Source organism: Halyomorpha halys, unplaced genomic scaffold (assembly GCF_000696795.3).
Source record: "Halyomorpha halys isolate HHAL.00 unplaced genomic scaffold, Hhal_1.1 Scaffold53.1, whole genome shotgun sequence".
NCBI classification, from domain to species: domain Eukaryota; kingdom Metazoa; phylum Arthropoda; class Insecta; order Hemiptera; family Pentatomidae; genus Halyomorpha; species Halyomorpha halys.
In genome coordinates, this window is record NW_027109243.1 from 1269805 (window position 1) to 1285570 (window position 15766).

At 30.4% G+C, this 15766-nt stretch overlaps 2 protein-coding genes across 6 annotated transcripts in view; one reads left to right on the forward strand and one right to left on the reverse strand.

Annotated features, from left to right (window-relative positions):
* Positions 1-12239, reverse strand: part of LOC106692223 (protein turtle homolog A) — a 17083-nt gene extending 4844 nt beyond the window's left edge. For all 4 annotated transcript variants that reach the window (XM_067047469.1, XM_067047468.1, XM_024360977.2 and 1 more), the window contains exons 1-5: positions 12008-12239; positions 11599-11865; positions 4955-5148; positions 3576-3705; positions 1420-1563 (exon numbers count right to left, since the gene is read on the reverse strand). In XM_067047469.1, coding sequence (XP_066903570.1) covers positions 1420-1563; positions 3576-3705; positions 4955-5148; positions 11599-11865; positions 12008-12053 — 781 coding nt within the window. In that variant the 5' untranslated portion in view covers positions 12054-12239. The remainder of the gene's footprint in view (positions 1-1419; positions 1564-3575; positions 3706-4954; positions 5149-11598; positions 11866-12007) is intronic.
* A 499-nt stretch (positions 12240-12738) lies between these two features.
* The window catches only part of rdgB (retinal degeneration B), a 184052-nt gene continuing 181024 nt past the window's right edge, over positions 12739-15766 (forward strand). For both annotated transcript variants that reach the window (XR_001344934.2, XM_014438141.2), the window contains exon 1: positions 12739-12853. The gene's annotated coding sequence lies outside the window, so the exon portion shown is untranslated. The remainder of the gene's footprint in view (positions 12854-15766) is intronic.

Consider the following 15766-nt stretch of genomic DNA (forward strand, 5'->3'; position numbering starts at 1 on the left):
CATTATATGAAAGTATTATTTAAAATTATGAAAAAATGTTCGGGGTGCAGTCAGAATAAAACAAAAAATAGTTAAAAACTACTTATTTGCAGATGTATCGATCTACTTTGTAGAGATTTTTTTAGAACGTTAAATTTTGTTTTCTTATATCTGCTATTCTATTTTTACGTCTCCTGTTCATTTTTAACCTAATAGTTTAGGTAATTTTAGTTTTATATTCTCATTATCGTTTATTTTATATTATAACATCTTTTTTTTCTTCTTCTTGTTCATTTGTTTATAATTTTCTTTTCACCTACATTTATATATTTTAACCCTACCTTAATTTACTTTTTTGTTTCTTACTATTCCTACTATCTCAAAATATTTTAGTTGTTTTTGTATCTTTTTAGTCCTGATGAAGCTCTACAAAGTGGGGTGAAACGTCAGCAAATAAATAGTAGTTAACTATTTTTTTTATTTTAACCACATCCCAGACCATCTTCTTTATAATTTGGAACTATAGGGGTATTCATGATATTGTGTTAAATGTTATATGTTTCACCATGTTAAATGTTATAACTATAGGATTGTGAGCAGCCCTATTTGAAGTCATGTTAAACGTTAAATGCATAAGAGTCCCTAGCGGATTTTCTCAGTAACTTGTTGTATAAGCCTTTATGTTTATAACCTTCCTTCTAGACCCTCATGTTATTGTTTACTTCAGTTTTGATTTAAGTAATTAATTAAAACATGCCTAGAGTGAGTGAAAAGTGGAATTTGTGTGAAAGTTTAGCATATGAGTGTCTTATTGATCTTCGAACTTGTGAAGAAGAGAATGAAGATGAGCTAATTGACAACTGTATTGAAAGTCACAACAACTAATATGGCGGCGATCTCAACTGGTCTATTGTGTGACGTCATTCTCGATTTAACTGACCAAGTAACAGACTCTCAGCTATGTTAAATGTTATTTCGTTTTACCACGGCAAAAGAAGACAATTTTTTTCAATTTAACACAAGTTTTTCCATTTAACACGCTTTAACATAGATCATGAATACCCCTTATAAGTAATAGTACAAATGTTTAGTTGCCTAAATTAACTAGTAATTAAAAGGCATATTTATTTTAGGCTAAATGAGCTGTTGATATCAAAAATGGCGAACATCATACTGTTCTCATTGGTATTCATCTTAATAGAAAAATTTCATGCTAAATATAGCTCAACTGTATATACAAAATATGCCATTATATTCAAAGTTAAAATGGCTCGAATGTATAAAAAAATATATATTTAGTGTAAATATATAAAGCCTGGGTATAAAAAAATATGGGTTGAGATTTTGTTTAAATCAACAACTGACCAATTTCAAGAACTATTGTGTACATTATTCTTACTTCAGATGTTGAAGATACATTACATAAAAATATTTTCTTACCGACGGCAAGATGTGACTCTTTGTAAAGAATATAGATTGTGGCAGAGGCCAGAACAATGAGGGTTCCCATCACGACAGCCACTGCTGCTACCCACACTCTTGTGTCAAATGTTTCCGCACCATCCAGAAAATGCTTTGCAAGCTCTAAAAATTGAAACATAGGCATAAAAATATTTTGAAAAAAATTTTAATTCCGCAAAAGTGAGAGCAAATACCAGACAAAATTTTACTCTTTCCAAAAGTTTTACACCTCCTAATTCAATTCAAGGATTGAAAATTTTTATGTGAACTGAACTTAGCTGGTGTTGGAGTTTTTTTTCTTCTTCTTTTCCCTGATCATTTTTAAAAAGGATTTTTGAGTAATAAAATTATTAATTATCAATCAAAATGATTGAAAAAATACTTTTAGAAGCTCATTTAAACCCACAATCATAAAAAATAAAACTATACAGGAATAATTTTTTTCTAAGTATTGTAAATGTGTTCGACTTGCCACAAATAATGCTCTCATCCCTTTAAATATTGTCGATTGCCTGGCTGATCAGTATGCTGTGTATCGACACATTTGAGCAGTTGCTCACAATTTGTTTTCTGAGTTCCTCCTTCACTTTTATATATTTTCATTTTTAACACACACACACACACATTACCAGCGAACAAGACGTCTGCCAGAGTTTCCTGACAAGACAATACAGCACCGCTTCAAACTGGACAACACCGCAGAATGCCCTGGATGTCAGACTGTCGAGGAAACCGCAGAGCACGTGTTTTTCACTTGCATTCATTTTGCAGCAGAAGGAAGTTAATTGGAGAGAGTGTGTGGAGGACGCATCACACCAGAAAACGTGGTGAGCTATATGCCCCTCTCAGACCAGCATTGGAACGCAGTGAAGAAATTCACCACAGGCCTCCTCAAGAGGTTGAGAGAGGAAGAGAGGGCTAGAAGACGCTACTAGCATGGAAACGTGAAAACCATGTGAAGAAAGTGAGGCGGCACTCAGCCATTTCCCTCCATAAAGTAATGCCTAGTGGCAGTCCTGTGGAGAGGAATGAACGGTAGGTGTAGTAGGTACGGGCCTATCCGTGTCTTTTGAAGATTTCCACCAACCCTTGTAAAAAAACCAAAAAAAAAAAAAAAAAACCACACACATATATTTTATGGATCTTGAGGATCAGTCAACAAGATAACTTGGAAACGATATTTCATAATTTTAGTGTCTATTATAGAATGTTCTACATTGCTGTGGTACAACAAACTCTAGTTTTGGGCCAGGACTCTGACCTAGCTCCCAGTTCTGGCCCGGACCTATATTATTGTCTAATGTAGTACATTCTATATTACTGTAATAGACAATTGGCATGACTTTGCAAACAATAAAGCTGCAAAATGTTTGTAATTGTTTTATTGACTGATCCTCAAGATCCACAAAAATACATAATATATAAGTAAAAATTAAAAATATATGAAAGTAGAATAAATAAAAATTGTATTCTTGTATATAATGAAAAAATGGTTAGGGGTGCGGTCGGTGAAAAATACAAATAAGTCGAAACTTATTTATTACGAACAGAATTTGAAGCCTTAATGAGGGCTGCTTGGACAAGATGTTAAAGCCAAGTGGACTTGGCACTAATAAATAAGTTTTTACTCTTTACTGATCGAAGACCCAACCACCTTCACCTTCTACTCATTAGATAAATTCACTGTCAACTACTAACTCACCATTATGTGTTCTTGTATAGTTTTATTTGATAATTAATAATGTAAAGATGGATAATTCCCCCTTGTTCATAATAAATAAAAATAAAAATCTATTTTCCAAACAAAAATGAGAGGAAAATACAACCTTAGTGTCGGAGCTCAACTACTCTTACTTTTTATTTTCAAAAACGATTTAGCAATATCTAACACGCTTCTCTCAATTCATAGCTCAAAAACAGTCATGTTGACCAATATAGAAAATCGATATAGAGATCATTAATTTATAATATAACATTTATTACTTTAGTTTACAAGAGAAATAACCTCATTTTATTTTGCAAATACTTAACAGAGTAGAGACTCACTAAAAAAAAAAAGTAAATACATTTAACATGTAACAAATGATTGATAAAAGTAATAAATAAATTTAAAACAAAATATAATGCATTCATACCTATTTCTTGATTATCATGTTTAGTTGTCGCTTCTAACTCAACAATTTTCCCACAGCCGAGTTTGTTATTAGCCCAAATTTGGAAAACATAAGTTGAGTTTGGTTCCAACTGGTAAATATCGATTTGTGTCTAAAAAACATACATGGGAATAAAAATTATCAATTTAATTTATAACACTAAAAATTAATAATACAATAAACTATTTTTTATCCAAAGTACTGTTAAGAAAGTAGACTAATTTCAAATATATACATTTAAATTTAATTTAAAAATAAATATTTCACATGAACAATAACTGTTGAGGCCAATAAATTTTTAATAATTAATTCCGTACCATGATTTATCATAATGTATCTGTTATAGTTGTAAGCATTGTACATTAGTTTGTTATTATTTATACTACAGAGATATAATTAATACTTTAGGTAGACAATTATTGTGTACATACGCCGGCTAATATGTCTCTTTATCTCAACTCAATATTAGTTGCTTCAGTCTAGCCAACACTGTCGTTTTACTCATCACGGTGGTTGGACGCACTTTTTTCTATCTTCCTCCACAAGTACAAGAGCAATCATCCCACAGCGGGGGTCCCGTCAATCACCCAGGGTGATTATAAAGACATTTTTTATTTTATGTCGCTAATGATATATAATCAATTTATTGTAATTTTTTTTTTTTTAAATCTGATTTTTAATAGTTATAAATTTTATTAAGTTCCTTTTTTTATTTAATGTATATAATGTTTTTTTCCCCAAAAGTTTACATTTTAATAATTATTATCTTTCAAAAACTAAAATTAATATTAAATTATTCCAGATGTATATAAAATATATGGAGTGCAGTGGCACAGTGGTAAGGAGCTGTGCTACTAACTCCAAGGATTCGGCAATGACAGTAATTATTCATTCTGTTACTGTAGCTGCGAATAAACCTTGTGGGTTCTGGAGACCTTCTGAAGTCCACTCAGCCTCATAAAATAGCTACCCTTAATTGGGGAAAAATCTGGCGGTTGAATTTTATCATTATGCTATCTACTACTGTAAATATATATTTTTTTTTTCGTAGAAGTTTGTTTGTAAATTAGTTTATACAGTTTTCTTTACTTGTAAAAATTAATTTGGGATATTGATCTTTATCATAACAATCAGTTAATAATCTACAGTATTAGAAGAATATAATTTATTACTTATATTAATATATAAGTTTCATGCATCAGATGACCCCGAGGTAAAAACGAAACATTTACTGTCTAGGCAGTAATGGCACACTAGGTTCAGTTCCACTCTGTTTCAATAGGGTTTAATGCTTTTTTTTTTTTTTCATTAGTTTAAATATTTATTTAAGCAAAATGTGCAGAATAACAATAAACGCTTACTGCTGTAGGCTTGATTTTGGGTGGCATAGCCCTGTGCCAAGGGTCGGGCAATTGTCCTGGAGGGGTGTGCTTCAAGCGATACTGAGCAGTGAAGTGCGTAATGGGGTAGCCACCGCTGTCTTCCACTTCCCAATAGAGATTAGCTAGGATTGTTGAAGGAACTATCGTCACGTTTACTAATGCTGGAGGAGGGGCTAAAAATAAAAATATATATATATAACCAATTAAAATAGTTAAAAGTAACAAAAAACAAGAATAATATAAAATTTTATAAAAGGAAGATGATCCACGTCGGTCAAAGGAAAAATTCAAATATTAATTAATAATTTAACGTGAGCCAACATTTCACCACACGTTGCAGGGCTTCATCAGGGATAAAAAAGATACAAATTCTAAAATAAGGTAAAAAAAATCTTTTTTAGCCCTGCAGTGAGGGCAATCACATTAAATAGTTTCATTACTATTTGAGTTTTTTTTTATCACACCCGGACCGACCATCTTCCTATTATATTACACACGGTCAATCAACGATCTTCCAATAAAATTTTATGTATCAATGTTATTTTTATCAGGATAAATTCAATGTGGTATTATTTGAAAAACAGATTATAATTTAATACAGTACTTGTGTACATGGTAGGCGACCATAAGTGCTGTTGGTGGCAGAAATAAGAAACATTTATAAGGTTGTTGTTGTTCTTATTAATGGAAATTTAAGTAGTTTTAATAAATTATATTTTATATTAATCTAATATTTCTTTATAAAACAAAAGAAACATGAAAAAGGATTACACTTAATAAAGAACCAGACCCTATAGACTAATTTGTATTCCTACAAATTTAGGATCCTGACCTCAGCTGAAAAGGATTCATTTGTAGAGTGAGTGGAGGTCAAAAGTTGTGATCTAATTTCATACATAATTTTGGGTAAAATTTCTATAAATAAAAAAATTGAAGTTAAGTCTCTTTACTCTGTCTTATATTGGTATATCGAATTACTGGAGGGAAAATAAAATTGTGCCTCGTGTCTTTTTCTTTTATAAGGACAGGGAAAAGTGATAATCAAGGCTGCTAACTAGAATAAGAAAGAACTTCCCAGCCGAGCCCTGAAAGATTTAGATGAGTCCTCAAAGCAGTATGTGACTTGGCATTACCATTTAGGGCCGGATGTACAATCACAGATTAAACTATGATTTATTAAATCTTGAGTAAGAACAATAATTATTTGTAGTACCAGAAAAGTTAACCTTCAAATCTCACAGTAAACTTTACCAGCCAAACTGAGATTTATAGTAAGTCTACATTGAAGTAAGTAACCTTCCATAGTTCCACTTGTATCTGTTATCTAACGAAGGTGCATTGTATTAATACATTTTTTTCCAAATTCAATAAAATAGATTTAATCGAGATAGACAATGAAGACTATTAAGAATTATTGCTCAGACAATAATGAAAAAAAAAAGTATTCTGTTCTTGACCAAATCATTTTTCACAGTAGTCGGATAAAGAATTTTTTCAGTAATTTCAACTGCCAAAAGTGCCTGTTGAGTCAATTTTAAATTTCATTGGACCCACAATTTCTAACATTAACGGAAGAAAATGCGGAGTTGGCAGTTATCTCAGTTCCAGGTAATCTTGTTTATAAAACTATAAGCCAGAAACAGGTTGCTAAGTTACCGGAGTTTTAATTATGACGTCCTTCCTCATCGAACATCACAAGTCACCCCCCCTTTTTTTGTGACACTTCTGTAGCATTTATTCCTAGTTGGAGTTAGTAAAAAAATACAAGAGGTATAAATGAACTTAATCAGTTGCCATGGGTACGGGATTGCGTCCTACTTAATATTGATGTGAATCAATGAATTATGTTTTATTCTAAAAACGGATAAAACCTTCTATAGACCTAGTATTAAGATAGATGTATGTAGTATATTGTAATATGCTCTTTTTGAGTAAATAATATATTTTGATGTATAAAGGGTTATTAATATGTTTTATTTTATATATAATTTTAATATTGTTATTTGTTATTTTAAATTATAAAGCAAGCTAACCAGTTTTCTTTGTCTAAAAGAAATACGTTGTATTCCAAACAAAGCCAAGATGGCCAAGTCCATGTGAGCAGTTTCAAATATCATAAAAACTATTTTAACTCGTCCCCTCATAATTGAAAATATAGTAAATTAAAGGAAAATTAGAAATCAAGAAATAGTTCTAATGAATAATATTCAGAAAGTAAATCATTTGGAAAAATCCCAAACTGTTGTGCGACAATCGATGTTTACGTGGAACCTCAAGGCAGGTTGTGAACTTGTGTCACTCTTAGCTTGGATTGCCTGGTGATAGGACGTACTTCGGCTGGAAGCGGGAAAGCTTGGAAGCCATTTTGTTAGGAGAGAGGCAACTTGTGAACAGCCATTTTTGGACGCCACAACAATAGAAGAACAAAGAAGACACTAGGAATCAAGAAAATCGTAGAGCTTGGTTAGTTTTGTTATAACTAAATTTGAATTCATTGTAAAATAGATATTAATTAATTTAAGTTAATAGTAAAAGTGTTAGTGTTCTGACTGTCTAGCAACCATACGCCCTGAGATTAAGAGTCTTTTTATATTATAAAAGTTTAAATATAATTCTATTATCCATTTGATATTAGTGTTCTTTAATTTGAACCCAAAGTTATTTCTTTCATATTTGAAAAAAGTTAAAAAACGATCTAGATTCTTTTTATTTTATTTTTTATATTTTTTAAAATTATTACAATATATATACATGGTATTGCTTTGTTTACAGAAATATGTGTAGCAAAGTAATCATGTATACAAAGTATTTTCTTCTAAAATGGTTTTCACCATAATCGCTGGCTAAATAATTCATAAACCCGTTGATTTTATACAATTATTATTGATGTCTACTACACTTAATGTAGGTTAACACTTACACAATAAATTTTCCAATCTACTTGAATCACAGCTAACAACTTCCTCTCACTCAGTCGATAAGTAAATCCCCAAGAGATCCTTTACAGTTGAAGTTGAGGCATAAATTTTAAACATTATGCTGGATCTACATATTTGCAACTTTTCACAAATCTGAGACTTGTACAAATGGTTGTTAAACAAAGGAAGTAAAAAACATTTGTATCGACACACCTGTATGTTCTTTTGACTTTTTTTGGCTATTACATTTGATTTTCATCGTAAAAAGGAAGAAAATAAAGATATACCAAATGAAACAAAACATAGATATCAATGCAAAGTAGGTTTTAGACATATCAGAAGTTGGCCATATTTGAGCAAAATATATTTGGACTGGTGTTAATTGATAGAGTGGAGACAAAGAACAAATGAAGAGGTTTACAACCTCTTTAGTGAGCCTGATGTTAGTCTTATCAAACGATATCGTCTGATATAGGCTGGACATATGCCCAGGATGGAGGAACAGGGAACTCCTATCAGAGGTAAGTTGGCAGCCCCTGACTTTGATGGATTGACTGTGTGGCTGTGGATGCGAGGGGTTGGGGCGTCAACAACTGGATGACAGCAGTGCAGGACAGAAACTTCTGGAGGCTGCTGGTTGAGGAGGCCTGGACGCGTCAACGTGTTGTAGTGCCAAACTAATCATTTAGATTACAAAAATTCATAGAAATAGCACCACTTAACTTAGAAGTTCCATCTTTATTCCAGAATCTATATCAGAAACTTTTAAATATAATTACTTAGACAAATAATGTGTTTATAAATATATATTTATGCTATGTTAAATCAAAAATAAAATGCTTGATTAACATTTGAAATAATGTATCTACACTGAATCGATAGAATTTTAAAATATATAATCTTAAACTAAAGTTAATTATTTAATCCGAAGGTTGGAGAAATTCTTTAATTAATTAAAATATAGAGAGTAAAAATATTTATCTGTTGGCCTTGGTTGATTGGCAAATTTCTAAAACAATACTAACTGAACACAAACGTGTGAATACAGCACAAGCGTCCTTTGATTTGTGTCCAACTTGTACCAGCCAAAACAAATTGCCAATCATCACACTTGCACATGCACGAATTTACCATTGTTTGTCAAACACGTAGAAGCACTTTTAGACGCTATCTTCTACGACATAATGCTGTTCCAAAATTTAAATCATTTTTAAAACAAAAACTTTGAAGAAAGATGATAAGTACAAATAAAAAAAAAATTCAGACACAAATTCACAAAAACAAAACTCAAGAAATCAAGTTAACATAGAACTAACAAGAAAGGTTACAGTGGAATATTTTTCATGACCACTATCAACAATGCACATGGTCTCCCATCATATACACTCGCCGTTCCTTAACTTTTTTTCACTGTGGCAACCTTCTTGGTCTAAAATAATTTAGTAGTACTCCTGTTTCTCTAAAAAAATTTGTGGCACAATTATCCTTAGAGCGATTGAATATGCAGGAAAAGAAGAAAAATCAGAGCAAAGTAAATATTGGAATGCACTATATATTTACTATTTTAATTTTTTTTTTTTGTAATATTTTCAGAAAGTAGCCTTTGCACGCGGCAGTTTGGGAACCACCTTTAACAATTAGTTGTCAAAATAATATGTAAACTTGATATCTATTTATTTGCTTGTCATAGGATCATCTCGTGAGCCTAAAAAAAGAGATTTAAAAAACAAATATCTTTTTCCTTCCTTCCCCAATCCTAAGCACTACTGATTCTTACAAAATACTCAATTAAACAGTTATAAATAAAACTTAAAGCATATTTAGTCAATTGTTGATACACGATCATGAAACATGTAAAGAATTTTGAAAACAAGCTTGAAAATATGGATGTTGAAGAACAATTCGGTATATTATGATAATCTAAGCACTTCTTTACAGATACAATTATACTTTCACAGTTTTATTAATTATTGAAGATGAGGGCATCTTTTTAATGGTTTATGATCGGTTTCTTGCTGAGTTATATCAAAATAACATTAATTAAATATGAATGTAAAAAATTAACATCTGTTAAAAGAAATAATAACTGTGATATTTGTAATATCAAATGTTTATTAGTTATATTAGTTGTATTGATGGATAATACAATTTAGGTAGTGGTCAAAAAGATAACCAACGTTTTGACCCACACTGGAGGTCTTTAAGAGGAGTAAAAATTCCAATTAAGAACTAACTTAAAAAATATGTCACAAAGATCATTTCAAAACAAATTTGTATACATATTTCAAAGCTATTCACTGATTTTGATGAAAATATTAAGTAACAATACAATAAAAAATTTGTAGAAATTTATATTAGTTATTGTATTTGATGAGAACAAGATTTAAATAAAAAAAAAAAAAAAATCAAAACTATATAAAAATTTTGGAAAGATATGTTGAATGGTTATCGCTAGCTTAAGTTTTTTATTAAAAATTAAAAGTTCTATTTTCAAAAATAACACAGTGATTTTCTATATAAGTAACAATGCAAAATAAACACATATAATTATTTATATTTTTACATAAAATATCTTTTATGCATTTTTAAGTACCAATATTTTTAATTTCAACACTCATAATTATTTAGTGAGATCATCCTTTTTAATATTCATGTTTGCTTATATCTATCCTTAAATGGATAAGAGAGGAACAAATAGAATAGTAATTAATGTAGACGGGAATGGATTGCATGCACAGATTTTTAATAGACCTATTAAAATTCTCTTTCTAATTACTTTTAAATACTATTTTCCACTTCAAACATAATTACTTTTACCTTTTAAAAAACATAAAACAATAATAACTCATAGAAGTATAGTTTTAATACTGAATATTATGAATATTCAAGTAAAAACCCAAATATAATGCTACATTATTTTCTAGAAATATATTAATTTAAAATCTCAATTTTATAGAAAATCCTCCACCAAACTTAAAACTTCAAGAAATTCCTTCACCAAAACTTTCTACATTTGAGCTAATTTTAAACTAAATAATACTAATCAAAATTTAAATAGGGGTTATGTCTAATAATTTTTCAATTGCTAATGTAACTCGTAATAATTTACCAATCATTTTAAATCATGAATAAAAACAAATATAAAGAGATTAAAGTAAAGTTTGTTTAAGGGATCTGTTTACTTCAATAATATAATCTGTGTTAGTGAAACCAGAACAAACATATATTCAATGTAATCCAAAGACTAATTCTGATAAACGGAAACTAAACAACAGGAAATCATTGGAGCAGTGTCAAGTATAAAGGTAATACATCACAGCACTATAAACAGAATGTTCTATTCTAAAATATAGCAACCTATACCAATAAGAATATACACATTTAAAAGAATTTGTCATTATATTTATAAATAATCACTCACACTGAGAAAGGTTCAACAACTGACAGGCAATAGGAAACTATTACTCAAAATTGAATGTCTTTCAAAAATAGAAATTCTTAATAGGAAGAAAACACATTAATAAAAGGTGATAGTTATGAATCTAACACTTTCAAGCTATTTCCATTATGTTATTTATCAGAAAGAACTCATAGCTAACTAGCAGAAGATGATAGAAAACCATTTAATTACTAATTTTAAAAACAAACCATTAGTTCTTAAAACTAAGAACTTATGGAGTGAATATGGTTATAGGAGGTACCTACTTCTAACATTGACCATAATTCGATTTATAATCGTATCATCTTGTAAATAGCAAGTATAGATGCCTGCATCTTCCTTGCTCAAGTCTATCAATGAGAGGGAATTGTCAGGCAACACACTCTCATGGTTACCCCTCTCGTCAACTCTTCCTTGATGTCTCCATGTTACGGGTCCAGTAACTGGCTTTTCCCCTTGGCATGGCAATGACAAATTACTTCCTTCATCTCCGAATACTTCCTCAGGTTCTTGTATTTCATTAGCACAGGTGCCTTCAATAAAAGCATGCACTCATTAACAAAGAAAACAAACAACTACAATGTCAAAAAGTAAAAACAAAAAGGTACAGTATAGTAACTTTTATAGACTACTTATAAAAAAACACAACAAAACAAAATAAAATAAATTATTTACCTGAGATATAATAAAGAGTAAAATATATAATTGCCTTAAGAAGCATTATTCCATTATTGTAGAAAAATATAAATTTTATTGCCTCTATTTTCAGTTATTAACACATTAAACGCTAATTAATACTAATTTTATTGAATAGTAAAATCATTCAAATAATACAGAAATCAGCTCCTTTCTTTATGTCAACAAAAATACATCCAGAAATCATTGTTTCCAACACTGCCCCAACACTAACCCCACTGCCACTAAAAACTGAATCATAAATAAATGAAAACATGAAGTAGAAAAATAATTATTTTTACGTGCAAACATAAACATTTTTCATTAAAAAAAATTAAAGCCCTTATTAAAATTCAGCAAAAATATGTAATTAAAATTTATGTTGAAAAGTTTTAAAAAATCGATATCACAAATAATAAAACGAAAAATACTCTTTGTTATTTTAAAAAGGTATATATTTATGATCAGATAACAGAAGAATTTTAATTTTATTTGCATTTTGATAACGAATAAAACTATTCTCTCGCTAATATGAACAATTTTATTTTTATTGAAATATTTAAGGTTTATTTTTCTGTCATGAAAACAGAATCTTTATTGTATTGAATAAAAATAGGTTTAACCAGTATTTATAAGTTGTATATATAGTATGATAAATAATTATGATTAATAAAATAAGAAATGAATAGCCTGATTAGCGTTCTGGACTATCGATATAGTGCTATCGATGTTAGTGATAAAATTATTTCTTAACTTGTCAAATCGCCGGGTTTTGTCAAAAGTTCGTGTGTTGTTTTTTTTAAAGATGATACTGAACATTTCGTTAATGACATCTTTCTAAAATTGGTATGTATTTTGATTAAAAGTTTTATTATTTAATTTCAAGTTTCTGATGGTAACTAAAGTATCTATTATCTTTTTGAATTGTTGTTAGCAATCTTGTTTTGTCCCCATGTAATTTAATGTAGTTACTTGTATTTTTATTTATTGAACTGAACTTGCTTCGTTTTATTGTAAATTTTATCTGTTTGATGATTTTAAATAATCATTTAGTCTGATTTAATTAAAACCCTGGTTTACTATTTTGAATGAAATCAAAAATGATTTTTTTTCTCCTTGATTATCCAAGGGCTTTTAAGTTTTAACATTTTATTTGATTTTCATAAAATCATTCGTAATTGTCTTTAAAATTATTTATTATTTATCAGTTGTATTAGTTATTAATATTATGAAAACTTGGACCATCCATTTGACTATGTTCGCTATGATCATTTGTTTGACTTCATTTACCATCTATAATTAGTTTTGCCTTATCAACATTTGTTCCCGTAGTTTTCTTCCAATGTGATTATTGGATGCTGGGGATTAATTATTTCTTGAGCATTCTTCTTATAGGTATGCGTTATTATGTTACTTTGCCTAATATAGTAATAAGCCACATAGAGGTCTGGAATATAGCCTTGAACCTTTTGGTAATTACTGATGAAACTGAGCTTTTTGCTCCTAATAATTTTCTTTAAATTTCATTTAGTTGTATTGAATTAAAATGGAGTAGGTTAGCTCATTGAGTAAGGCATGGAGCCAAGATAGGTTTCAACTCCCTGGCTTGAGTTCGAGTCCTGCTGTAATTATTTATTCTGTTAAATCATATGTGGATCTGCCCTGGAGTCGATAGGGTATACCCAGCCTTTATAAAGTGGATGCCCTTAATTAGAGGTAAAACCGGTGGTCGAGTGTAATTCTGACCTAATCACCTCCTTCCACAACTGTTGTAAAAGAGTATATCCTCACCAAGTACCAACTCTTCACGGGTTGTAATGGTACATATGTTTTATTGCATGTTGTATTACGTTGTTAAATTAGTTGTATTTTTTGTTTCATTAGTGGTTAAAATGAGTGGCAAAATTGTGATGTGGCTAAGTGACAACATTGTTTTATATCTACTTTGTGAAGTAATTATCTTCTTGAATTTATCTACAGTACTTTCTTGATTTTATCTACAGGTTATTTATGAGAAATATGCCAGAACTTTGCAATGATAAGTTTGAGGTATTATCAGTGGAAGTGAATATCGGAGCATTGGGTATCATGGTATTTAATAAAATATTTTACAACTGATAAAAGACAGAAAATTAAAATTTTATACTAGTATTTCTGTCAGGGATGGGCAAAAATTAGCTATAGATAAAACTACACCTAAAATTGTCAAGGATACGACCCTTATTCATGGATGAACCATTAATAAATAAATATCATATCCATGACAGTATTAGCTATTAATTTCATCTATAGCTAATATTTGCCCAACTCTGACTTCTGTATATGTTCATTATTTTTGAAAATATGATGATGATCAATTTGTCATTTTTTATCATCAGAGAACACAGTCTTTACTAATCATGATATGTAAAGATCATAATTTTTTTATATTTCATTTATTGTCTTTGAAAAGCAAATGTAGTGTTTATTTTGGTCGCTATTAGCAGTCAGAAATAATAGTAAGCGCTATTTTGTAGAAATATTGATTTTTTAATAAGATTTTCATGAACTATGGAGTAATGATCAATGATAATGCTACTTGAACTGTCATTTTTTTTTTCTTCTAAGCCCCATGGGTGTATAGGGTTTGATATATGGTGGTAGGTAACAATAATGAGTGCAAATCTCTTTTACTGCATTTCATATGCGCTATAAGAGGGGAATGAAGAAAGGGATATTCCTGGAAAATGGATTGAGTCCGCTGTCTAATGACGGGGCTCACCAGATTTCTTAATGCCTGTAGTCAGTAAGTTATTAACTTAATATTAAGCAAGTTCTCAGGTGAGTCAGACTGTTTATATGTGTTTGCCATCTTTGTGGTTGTCTGGAATAGTAGCTTAGTGCTGTATTGGAGGCTAGAAAAGAATTTTATGTGTATCTATGAGATGAATTCTGTCACTGTTGACAGTCCAAGTGTCATATGGATGTAGTCAGTTTTCACTCTTTGTAAAGTAGTATGTTTTGCAATACCTCTCAGGATACTACCCTGAAACTGTTGGAGTTTCCTCGCTGTTGTGCATGTTATTTTAGCCAACATAGGTGCAACGTAGAGAAGGGCTGGTATGAGAATATTTTTGTATATCAGTAATGTGAGGCAGAGAGAAAGGTTAGGAGGTGTTTAAGCCTGTAAGTCTTGGTCCTAATTAGCTTTATTTTCTTATGAGAGTTGCGAACTAGTGTCAGGTTTCTGTAAAGGGTTACGCCCAGGTACACTACACTGCCCATTAGTCTGTTATCGTACTCTACTACAGACTTCAGGGAGAGGGCGCTTGTTGTACTGAAAGGAGAAAGTAATACTTTTTGATTTTTTTTTTCTTCTTACCTCTTTTATTAAATAGATAAATAACAATATTAATATAGTTCTAAATATATACATACGTAATTGGTGCCCTTCCTTTGCCACATGACATTATAAGGGGCTTGGTCCGCTGAAGGCGGGGGTTACAATATTGGCCCAGGAGCCGCTGGCCGTGGTGTACAAAGGACAGGGAGGACCGCTCCACTGGGGGATAAAAGAGGATATGGGTTAAGATGACTTCAGGTTGTAGAGCACGAAGCCCTTCCCTTTTTTGATTTTTTGATATGTTGACTATAGAATGCTTAAATAGGTTATGATATGAATATATTATATGGGATTATATAAGAGTAAATTCTATCTCATACAAATTTTGCTGACAAATTTATATTATTCTAATAATAAGAAATTAAGCTTTCATCACT